Here is a 12,461-nt window from a genome sequence, read left to right on the forward strand (position 1 = left end):
ATGAGGCAAAAGGAATGGCAAATAAGTCTGTCTGCACAACCGATTGTCAAACGTATTGCAAATTGATAAATCATGTGACTAAACTGAATAAAAATAAGAAGAAACTACACTATGACACAAAGATACATTTCATAAAGAATGGTAGTAAAAAGCTTTGAATTACCTTAAATTATATTTTTTGGGGAAAAAAGGCAAACTCAGCTCCATTGTTCATTGAATAAGATGGCTCATTCATCACAAAACCATGATATTGCCAACTACTTTAATGATTTTTACATTGCCAATATTAGCAAACTACGGCATGACTTGCCAGCAACAAATGCTGACACTAGACATCCAAGTATATCTGATCAAATTATGAAAGACAAGCATTGTAATTTTGAATTCCGTAAAGTGAGTGTGGAAAAGATGAAAAAAAAGGATTGTTGTCTATCAACAATGACAAACCAACGAGGTCTGACAACTTGGATGAAAAAATGACTGAGGATAATAGCGGACGATATTGCCACTCCTATTTGCCATATTTTCAATTTAAGCCTACTAGAAAGAATGTGCCCCCAGGCCTGGAGGGAGCAAAAGTCATTCCGTTACCTAAGAATAGTAAAGCCCTGTTTACTGGCTCAAATAGCTGACCAATCAGCCTGTTACCAACCCTTAGTAAACTTTTGGAAAAAAGGGTGTTTGACCAGATACAATGCTATTTTACAGTAAACAAATTGACAACAAACTTTCAGCATGCTTATAGGGAAGGACATTCAACAAGCACAGCACTTACACACATGACTGATGATTGGCTGAGAGAAATTGATGATAACATTTTTTGTTAGACTTCAGTGTGGCTTTTGACATTATCGATCATAGTCTGCTGCTGGAAAAAGGTATGTGTTATGGCTTTACACCCCCTGAGTTACCTGTCTATCAGAACACAGAGGGTGTTCTTTAATGGAAGCCTCTTTAACATAATCCAGGTAGAATCAGGAATTCACCAGGGCAGTTGTCTAGACCCCTTACTTTTTAAAATCTTTACTAATGACATGACACTGGCTTTGAGTAAAGTGTATGCAGTCCTATTAGCCAACGTGCAATCATTGGATAACAAAATGGATGAGCTCCGATCAAGACTATTCTACCAATGACATGGATAACATACAGCTGGCTGGGTTTTCGGTCCATCGGTAAGATAGAACAGCGGCACTGGGTAAGACAAGGTGTGGTGGTCTGTGTCTATTTGTAAATTACAGCTGGTGCCCAGAATCTAACTTTAAGAAAGTCTTGAGGTTTTGCTCACCTGAGGTAAAGTATCTCATGATAAGCTGTAGACCACACTATTTACCAAGAGAGTTTTCATCGATATTTTTCGTAGCTGTCTATTTACCACCACAAACCAATGCTGGCACTAAGACGGCACTCAACGAGCTGTATAAGGCCATAAGCAAACAAGAAAATGCTCATCCAGAGGCAGCACTCCTAGTGGCCGGGGACTTTAATGCAGGGAAACTTAAATCCGTTTTACCGCATTTCTACCAGCATGTTAAATGTGCAACCAGAGGAAAAAAACCTCCACACACAGAGATGCGTACAACGCTCTCCCTCTCCCATTTGGCAAATCTGACCTAACCCTATCCTCCTGATTTCTGCTTACAAGCAAAAACTAAAGCAGGAAGTACCAGTGACTCGCTCAAAATGGAAGTGGTCAGATGACGCAGATGCTAAGCTACAGGACAGTTTTTCTAGCACAGACTGGAATACGTTCTGGGGTTCTTCGCATGGCACTGAGGAGTACACCACATCAGTCACTGACTTCATCAATAAATGCATTGATGACGTCGTCCCCACAGTGACCGTATGTACATACCCCAACCAGAAGCCATGGTTTACAAGCAATATCCGCACTGAGCTAAAGGGTAGAGCTGTCGATTTCAAGGAGCGAGACTCTAGCCCGGAAGCTATTAAGAAATCCTGCTATGCCCTCCAACGAACCATCAAACAGGCTAAGCGTCAATTCAGGTCTAAGATTGAATCGTACTACACCGGCTCCGACACTCGTCGGATGTGGCAGGGCTTGCAAACTATTACGGACCCAGTTGCATAGGGAGGAGTTCAGTCCCAGGGCTGTGAGCTTTGTGGTCAGCTTAGAAAGCACTATGTTATTAAAGGCAGAGCTGGAGTCAATGAGCAGCATCCTCATGTATGCATTCCTTTTGAATTGCTCCCCCACTTTGTCCTTATATTTGTGTATCGCCATCTTGATCGATCTGCATAGGTCGTATTTGTACTGTATAACCATACAATTGTCCCCGTCACCTTGCATGTTTATAAGCAGCATCTCTCAGTTTCCCGACTAGGCTGCCATCAATCCACGGTTTTTGATTCAGTTAAGTTTTGAAAGACACCATCGGAATCACACGTTTTTATGAATTCAGTCGGTGACTGAGTCTGCGTATTCATTGATGTTATCCCCAGAGGTTCCCCGGAACTTATTCCAGTCCATGTGATCAAAACAGTCTTGGTGCATGGATTCTGATTGGTCAGACCAGACCACCGGAACTTCCCTCTTGAGTCTTTGGTTTGTTGAGGCGGGGAGGAGCAAAATGGAGTCATGGTCAGATTTGACGAAGGGAGGACTAAAATAACAAAATACATGTAGGAGTCAGGCTTAACTAGGGAAAGGGAGATACCTAGCCAGTTGTACTACTGAATTCCTTCAACTGAATTGTGGCTTCCACATTTAACCCAACTTCTCTGAATCAGAGAAGTGCAGGGAGCTGCTTTAATTGACATACATGTCTTTGGTACCCAGTGCAGGATGATATATTTTTACCTTGGGGATTTGATCCAGCAACCTTTTGGTTACTGGCCCAATGCTCTTACCACTAGGCTACATGCCACCCCAACTAAACATAAAACATATGGTTTTCATGAGAGTTACTCTTTGAGACTTATTTGTTAACTAGCACAACTCATATGTGCTGCACATCGGGATTCTGCAGGTTGTGGTCACGTTCCTATCCGCTTGGAAAGCATGAGCTAAGGTCATGCTGAGGTCATATTGAGTTCACGCTTGGTTCAAAGACAAAAAAAAGTGTCCCAGCCAGAAAGGTATTATATTAACTAGATATCCCGGGCCTATAACTTGCCTAGTATAATCGTCTGGAAACAACCAACCAGTGAGAAAGATAAGATGACCCTAGGCCTACTACTGTTTCCACCTTTACCTAGTGTACGTCATTGGCGTAGGTTGATGGAGGCGGATAAAGCCTGGACCACTATTTGGACAAAACACTTAATAAGACATTTTAGCCTGTATTGTCACAGAGTAGGGTAATAGTTTGTGCAATTATCTGGGATTTCACTTCTTTCCGATGTGTGCACTTGTCGTATTCACCTTCACTGGTAATGAAGCATGTCTGATGGCGATTCAGGGTTTATACATTTTACCACAGTAATTAATCAGAGTAGTTCACAATGCAGGATTACAGTACCATCTAGTGGAAATAAATAGCGCATCCACGGTACTGAATGACATACTGTATACCACATGCATATCCCTGTTGCATTGATACATTACTGCAAATGTGGTCAGATGGTGTAAATACATTTCACCCCACAAAAATCAGAAACAAGATACAACTGGCAATTCATTCTAACTGGGTACTTTTAACACGCATGCTATACTTACAATATATAACACAATTTACAACTATATTATTTCAATGTCATTTCGTTTTTACCAAACATATGCTTTCAAAACCATGGACTGTATGTTCAACACATGAAGTAGGACTGAAGTGCTTATGGATAATAATTAGTCCCTGATTGGTGAAGTGACATATTTAATATGTATGTGCACACAAATCAAAATCAACTGTATGATGTTGCCGAAGTTGTGATTCGGCTTCGACAAGCTGGTGGTGCCGGAAGAAAAGATGGCGGATCATGAGGAGCAGTTATCTGATGAGGCTAAGGTAAGATGTCGTTTTTATCCACATTGGAGGATTTGTGATATCTTTAGGGTTGTATGTGCATGCTTTTATTTAAGCTACTGTGTATAAAAGCTGGATAAACAAACCGCGATAATTGCTCGGCTAACGTTAGTCTAGTTATTATTTTTAGCTCGGCAGCCGCTCTGCCCAAGTTCCGCTCCTTTGCGAATCTCAAATGCAGACTCCTTGTACGGTCCTAGCTCTAAAATAGGGACCGTGTAGCATATAACAAATTCATCAAAGTTAACCTCTTACCCTCTTAATCGAAAACATTGTAACAAACGTTGTGCTTGCATTTGTCTCTATCGCTTTGTGATCATGTCTTGAACTTCTCACAAATGAGCAGCTAACGTTAGCTAAGCTAGCAACCTACACCTCCTGTTAACGCTCTTTGCACACTGAATGCTGGAAAATGTGCTATTTACTGCCGTTTGTGTGTGACATATGATTGTAGTGTTGAATCTCGGATTTAAATATAGGTCCAACTGTCTAGCGTGATGATCGCCAGAAGATAGCGACACTACCATTACGCTTGTTTACACTGAGCTGCACTGGGGTCGGAACGCAATCACGGTAATGGCAGAGATCCCTTTAACGCATATGTTCGTTCTGATAGCCAGGCTTGCTTCGCCCTCATGTTGGTGTAAGCAGGCGAGGTAGTGCTACGTATCAACAGTCAATCCAGTAGGGGCTGGAAACTACAGTAGAGTGAGCTTCAATTGGTCAAACGCGACACAACGTCGCAGAGTATTTGAATAAAGTTAGGTTTATTCCAACTTTGGTCTCACTCATGCTCGCATTGCCCAATGGTCCCACTGCCCACTTTGCTTCCTTTGTTTCATCGCCCTCAACATACTATGTTCATCTTATGCGTTACATTAAGACACCTAAAATTTAATATTTTTTTTTTTTTTCAATTTTTTTTCAAATTATATCGTTTTATAGATACACCTCTCCTGAATCGAACCATGTTGTCCGATTTCAAAAAGGCTTTACAGCAAAAGCAAAACATTAGATTATGTTAGAGGAGTATATCGTAAAAGTAGCCACATAGCCATTTTCCGACCAACCACATGCATCACAAATAACCAAAAAACAGCTAAATGCAGCACTAACCTTTGACAATCTTCATCAGATGACACACCTAGGACATCATGTTACACAATACATGCATTCTTTTGTTCGATAAAGTTCATATTTATATATAAAAACAGCATTTTACATCGGTGCGTAACGTTGACTAACTATTTTCCCTCAAATGCATCCGATGAAACAGCGCTACAATTTACTAAATTACTATTAGAAAACATTTTTAAAATGTAATATTGTCATTCTAAGATGTATAGATGAATATCTCTTGAAAGCACCTGTAATGCCAGATTTAAAAATAACTTTACTGGGTAATCACACTTTGCGATAAAAGGGGATGCGATACTCTGAAAATAGGCTACCGTTACAGGTCAGCGCCATCTTGGAACAATCGCATATCAAATCTACTCTTGTATACTATTGTCAATAATCCCTTACCTTTGATTATCTTTATCAGAAAGCACTTCCAGGAATCCCAGGTCCACAACAAATGTATTTTCGTTCAAAAAAGTTAATCCTTTATGTTCCAATAGCTTGTTCTTGTTAGCGCGTTCTGAAGGCTGCACCAAAAATTCCGTCGTGCGCGGGACTCCTCTTTCGAAAAAATTCATTTTTTTTTTATTTAGGTTCGTTCAAACATGGCAAACGTTGTATAACATAAATCTTTAGGGCCTTTTTCAACCAGAGCTCCAATAAGATTCAAGGGCGACGATTGCATTGTCTTTCAAAATGTTTCGAAAGGGGAGGGTAGCCAGGGGCGCCAGCGTCATAATGGTGATGGCCCTCCTCATGTGACCACTTTCCACAGCGTCTCATTCAGTCAGTTTTCACAGTAGAAGGCTCAAATCACTTTGTAAAGACTGGGGACATCTAGTGTAAGCAATAGGAAGTGCTCAATGAACCATTGCTCACTGTGTGAATTACAGGCAAAGTGATGAAGTTGAGTCCGCAATTCAGAATTCCACATCCTGTTACGATCTGTCTCTGGGTTTTGACTGCCATATGAGTTCTGTTATACTCACAGACACCATTCAAACAGTTTTAGAAACTTTAGGGTGCTTTCTATCCACAAGTATTAATTACATGCATATCCTAGCTTCTGAGTTTGAGTAGGAGGCCGTTTAAAATGGGCACAATTTTTTTTTTTTTATCGCAGTAGCGCCCCCTATCCTAGGCGACCGTCGAGGTTAATTCAGCCAGTGTTTAATCATCTGTTTGCTGTGTTTGCCTCTGCATGTCTTTTCTTCGCAGCAAGGTGCTTTAGCCCCCTGGTCCAAAGCAACATTCAAGGCTGCAAACACCAATAACATTCAGTTGAAACAAGAATAAGCTAGCATAAGTTTGAATTTCTTTAGATCGGCAGTAGTATTAGTAGGTGAAACACTAACTGCATTTGTCAAAGAAACAAGATCAAGGGCTAGAAGAGCAGTGGTCTCAAGTTTTGCCAAAAGCTGAGGAATAGGGTGACATGCTGACCACTCGCGTTGCAAAATAAATTGAAACAAACATGTTATTCAATTACTGCACCCACCCTGCTCGTTCACGCCAACGAGCGTTGCCAAGCTCTAAAATAGAAGTCAGTTCTATTTGTGATGCTGAACACGGTGCAAATCCTGCCTCTCCCATCTCCTCATTGGTTTATAGAAGTAGATACCCGCGTGCATTGGTTATACCCACGTGGGTGACTGAAAGATGAACTGAGTTCGGTCGGTCGTCATGGTAACTATGAAAGTTAGATGAAACTTAGTTAGATGCCAAAGAAGAAAAAGCCTGGAAGGAGGAGAGATGACTAGAAACTATTCGGTTCACCGTTTTGTGTGGATTAATTGTCGGAGTAGAGGACCTTGTGCATTTCAGGTAAAAATAACAGAGCATATGCTAGGACAAATTATCTAGCAACAGCAAGCTAGCTAAATAGGACAAATTAGCTAGCAACTGCAAGCTAGCTAGCTAAATTGCCATAAATGTTTAATGCTTTTCGGCCTGTCCCCAAATTAATATAATTAGTTCAGAATTTGTTTTGATATTTTAACCTGTGTGTCGTGATCGCGTTTTGTGCGGGGTAAAAAGTCAATTTGCGCACGACGGCGCACAGTGTAAGAATGACAGATGAGTGTCTGAAGTGGATGATAAACAGCTCAAAAGGTACTAGACATTTTCGTGGTTTTGTCCTTTTGCCCAATTTATTTTAGAGGTTCTGGTCCAGTTACTTGCAGGTACATTGGAGATAAACTTGGTTGGCAGTGGATGGGGAATACATTGTTCCCATCGCCTCAATGGATGTGACGGGACAGAAGACCATATGCAGGCTCTACATGTGTACTGTTTTGCTAGTTATTCTAGTTCTGTTCAAGGTGCCTATTCATAAAGGCCTAGTCCTATTACAAATATGGGGATGGATGGAGAGGTGCCAGGAAAGAGCATTCAGCCTCCTAGAGAATAGAGTTGGTGCCGTCTTCTACCTCTATAGGATTCCTGCAGGTCAGATTATACCCCCCCTCTCTCCTATTCCTCCTCCATCTCTTGGTTTAGGGTTCTGGAGTGTCCCGATAAGAGGTGTGATTCTGGGATTGGGGTTAGTTCCACTGGAGATGTGTCTTTTGGGGTAATAGATGCTACTGGGAGTGTGGATGTGGGGAAACAAACAACACATTATCACTGGAGGACAGAGAACACAGAGAGAACAGAAAGGCCAGCTGGTGACTGTCTGCCCAGGACCTTACAAAGACCCCCTGCGGGAGCGTAGTCTTTGTGTGTTCGTTGTGTATGTGTGCGCATTACTTTGTTCGTACAGTGTGTGTTATTGTCTAGGCCTAAGTATGTTTTAGGTCAATTCCACGGTAACAGTGATGCTGAGATTTTTCACTTTAAAATGTTAAACAAGGATTGCAAAGTTACCAAACTTCTGCACTGATCTTTAACTAAATGTGTTTTTGTAATATATTCTGTGGAAATTGGTAAAAGTTGTCCTTGTGCATAGAGTTGTATGGTTTGTTTAACTTTGCAATCATTCATTTTATCGGCCGTACATTTTTAAAGTGAAAAATCACTCTGTTATGGTAGAATTGCTCTTTATAAGATTATAGCGAGTAGAGTGGCTGTCTAAATTGTGCCCAAAATGTAAACAAAAAGATTACGCCCTTTGTTGGGAGTTGAGGAAAGTGTCAAACTATTTTCCTCTTGAGTCTGTCCCACAATCTGCTGTCAGCATCCCTGTTCTCAGTGTTCCTGTGAAATGACCTAAGTGTGTGTGCCCGCCCACCTGGGTGTGATGCAAACCTACCGCCATAAAAGTTGTTTCTTCTGCGGACACGACAGCTCAAGCTCTCTCACGCCAAACAGCCAGTTAGTCAGAGGCACAGATAAAGTTGCAGAACAATAATTGTCTGTGTGTGTCGTCTGTCAGACCAAAGCTCTCCACGTGCTGAAGAATCGCTGCATTGTCTCGTGTCATAAAATACTCACAGCTGTCACAAGGCCATGGCCAATAAAGAGTTAATGAAGTGCCATTTGGTCTTTATTTACGCTCTGCACAGAGGTGTCACTGTTTAAAGAATAAAGATAGCCAAGTGATTATGATATTCAGTGTTTTGTGGTGGCAAGTGAGATGCAATGACATGCTAGGTGTTCCCATATAATTCCAGTCATTGATCCAACAACTATCCATTTAACTTCTATGGGCTAGGTGGGACGCTACCGTCCCACCCACGGTTCACACTATTCAACAGCCAGTGAAAAATCAGAGCGCCAAATTCAAAACATCAAAATGTCATATTTCAAAGTTCTCAAACATACGACTATTTTACACCATTTGAAAGATAGACCTCTCCTGAATCCAACCACGTTGTCCGATTTCAAAAAGGCTTTACGGCGAAAGCAAAACATTAGATTATGTTAGGATACCACCACAGCAAAAAAACACAGCCATTTTCCTAGCAGGGATAGCCACCCAAATGCAGAAAACTAGCTAAATTTATGCACTAACCTTTGACAATCTTCATCAGATGACACTCCTGGGACATTATGTTAGACAATACATGCATTTCTTGTTCTATCAAGTTCATATTTATATCAACAACAAAAAAACATTTTTACATTGGCGCGTGATGTTCAGAAAATGTATTCACCCCAAAATCAATTTACAGAAATACTCATCATAAATGTTGACAAAATATACTGCTCAAAAAAATAAAGGGAACACTTAAACAACACATCCTAGATCTGAATGAAAGAAATAATCTTATTAAATACTTTTGTCTTTACATAGTTGAATGTGCTGACAACAAAATCACAAAAATAATCAATGGAAATCCAATTCATCAACCCATGGAGGTCTGGATTTGGAGTCACACTCAAAATTAAAGTGGAAAACCACACTACAGGCTGATCCAACTTTGATGTAATGTCCTTAAAACAAGTCAAAATGAGGCTCAGTAGTGTGTGTGGCCTCCACGTGCCTGTATGACCTCCCTACAACGCCTGGGCATGCTCCTGATGAGGTGGCGGATGGTCTCCTGAGGGATCTCCTCCCAGACCTGGACTAAAGCATCCGCCAACTCCTGGACAGTCTGTGGTGCAACGTGGCGTTGGTGGGTGGAGCGAGACATGATGTCCCAGATGTGCTCAATTGGATTCAGTTCTGGGGAACGGGCGGGCCAGTCCATAGCATCAATGCCTTCCTCTTGCAGGAACTGCTGACACACTCCAGCCACATGAGGTCTAGCATTGTCTTGCATTAGGAGGAACCCAGGGCCAACCGCACCAGCATATGGTCTCACAAGGGTCTGAGGATCTCATCTCGGTACCTAATGGCAGTCAGGCTACCTCTGGCGAGCACATGGAGGGCTGTGCGGCCCCCCAGAGAAATGCCACCCCACACCATGACTGACCCACCGCCAAACCGGTCATGCTGGAGGATGTTGCAGGCAGCAGAACGTTCTCCACGGCGTCTCCAGACTCTGTCACGTCTGTCACGTGCTCAGTGTGAACCTGCTTTCATCTGTGAAGAGCACAGGGCGCCAGTGGCGAATTTGCCAATCTTGGTGTTCTCTGGCAAATGCCAAACATCCTGCACGGTGTTTGGCTGTAAGCACAACCCCCACCTGTGGACATCGGGCCCTCATGGAGTCTGTTTCTGACCGTTTGAGCAGACACATGCACATTTGTGGCCTGCTGGAGGTCATTTTGCAGGGCTCTGGCAGTGCTCCTCCTTGCACAAAGGCGGAGGTAGCGGTTCTGCTGCTGGGTTGTTGGCCTCCTCCACATCTCCTGATGTACTGGCCTGTCTCCTGGTAGCGCCTCCATGCTCTGGACACTACGCTGACAGACACAGCAAACCTTCTTGCCACAGCTCGCATTGATGTGCCATCCTGGATGAGCTGCACTACCTGAGCCACTTGTGTGGGTTGTAGACTCCGTCTCATGCTACCACTAGAGTGAAAGCACCGCCAGCATTCAAAAGTGACCAAAACATCAGCCAGGAAGCATAGGAACTGAGAAGTGGTCTGTGGTCCCCACCTGCAGAACCACTCCTTTATTGGGGGTGTCTTGCTAATTGCCTATAATTTCCACCTGTTGTCTATTCCATTTGCACAACAGCATGTGAAATTTATTGTCAATCAGTGTTGCTTCCTAAGTGGACAGTTTGATTTCACAGAAGTGTGATTGACTTGGAGTTACATTGTGTTGTTTAAGTGTTCCCTTTATTTTTTTGAGCAGTGTATATAACAATGACTTAAAGAAGTATAGATGAACTATTCCTTTATGCAACCGCTTTGTCAGATTTCAAAATAACTTTACGGAGAAAGCACATTGTTCAATATTCTGAGTACTGAGCCCCAAGCTATTCAGTTAGCCGCCCAGCCACGGCATCCAGAAAACTCTGAAATATGTAACAAATATTTTCTTACCTTTGCTGATCTTCGGCTGAATGCACTCGGAAGGTCTCCCACTTCCACAAGAAATGTTCATTTGTTCGATAAAGTCCATCATTTATGTCGAAATAAATCCGTTTTGGTGGGGCGTCCAGATCACCATTCCAAAATGCATGAAGCGCGTCTATCCACCGTTGACGAAAAGTTATAAAGTTCCCTCAGCGTTTGTAGAAACATGTCAAACCATGTTCACAATCAATCTTTAGGGTGTTTTTAACGTAGAATTTTGATAATATTCCAACCGGACAATAGCAGATTCATTACAGAAGAAAAATAAAAATGGCTAAGCCTTCGTGACCGCGCGCGAGGTAAGTCAATGACCCCAGCCCGACCACTTACTCTCCCGGGTATTATTCAATCAAATTGCATTGTAGAAGCCTCAAACAAGGTTCTAATGACTGTTGACATCTAGTGGAAGCCTTAGGAAGTGCAAAATGAACCCTAAGTCACTGTAGTTTCGATAGAACATCATTTCAAATGACTACAACCATCTGAGCTTCCACTTCCTGGTTGGATACCTCTCAAATCTACTAATAATATGCAAATATTTGACTATGGGCCCGAGTATTCGGAAGTTTACTCTGGGCATGCTTTTCATCCAAAAGTGAAAATACTGCCCCCTAGCCCAGACAGGTTAAAAGCGCGTCTTGGCAGAAATATATAAGTGCATTCGGAAAGTAATCAGACCCCTCGAATTCTTTCACATTTTGTTACGTTACAGCCTTATTCTAAAATGTATTACATTTTTTCCCCCCTCAATCTGCACAAAATACCCCATAATGACAAAGCAAAAACAGGCAAATGTATTACAAAAAATATATATATATATATCACATTTACATAAGTATTCAGTACTTTAGTCAGTACTTTGTTGAAGAACCTTTGGCAGCGATTACAGCCTTGAGTCTTCTTGGGTATGAAACTACAAGCTTGGCACACCTGTATTTGGGGAGTTTCTCCCATTCTTCTCTGCAGATCCTCTCAAGCTCTGTCAGGTTGGATGGGGAGCGTTGCTGCACAGCTATTTTCAGGTCTCTGGAGATGTTCGATCGGGTTCAAGTCCGGGAAAATGTATGGAATAAAAAGTACATTATTTTCTTTTAGGAATGTAGTTATTTAAAAGTTGGCAAAAATATGAATAGTACAGATACTCTTAAGTAGTACTTTAAAGTATTTTTACTTAAACACTTTACACCACTGCTCTGGAGCAGGTTTTCATCAATGATCTCTCTGTATTTGCTCCATTCATCTTTCCCTTGATCCTGACTAGTCTCCCAGTCCCTACAGCTAAAATACATTCCCACAGCATAATGCTGCCCCATACCATGCTTCACCGTAGGGATGGTGCCAGGTTTCCTCCAGACATGACGCTTGGCATTCAGGCCAGAGAATCTTGTTTCTCATGGTCTGAGAGTCTTTAGGTGCCATTTTGGCAAACTCCAAGCGGGCTGTCATG

The 12,461-nt window shown here is 42.0% G+C and overlaps 1 protein-coding gene across 1 annotated transcript in view; it reads left to right on the forward strand.

Moving 5' to 3' along the window:
- Window positions 1–3,920: 3,920 nt before the first annotated feature.
- Window positions 3,921–12,461, forward strand: part of capza2 (capping protein (actin filament) muscle Z-line alpha 2) — a 34,047-nt gene continuing 25,506 nt past the window's right edge. The window contains exon 1 of the mRNA NM_001139651.1: window positions 3,921–3,965. Coding sequence (NP_001133123.1) covers window positions 3,927–3,965 — 39 coding nt within the window. The 5' untranslated portion in view covers window positions 3,921–3,926. The remainder of the gene's footprint in view (window positions 3,966–12,461) is intronic.

This window comes from Salmo salar, chromosome ssa16, assembly GCF_905237065.1.
Source record: "Salmo salar chromosome ssa16, Ssal_v3.1, whole genome shotgun sequence".
NCBI lineage: Eukaryota > Metazoa > Chordata > Actinopteri > Salmoniformes > Salmonidae > Salmo > Salmo salar.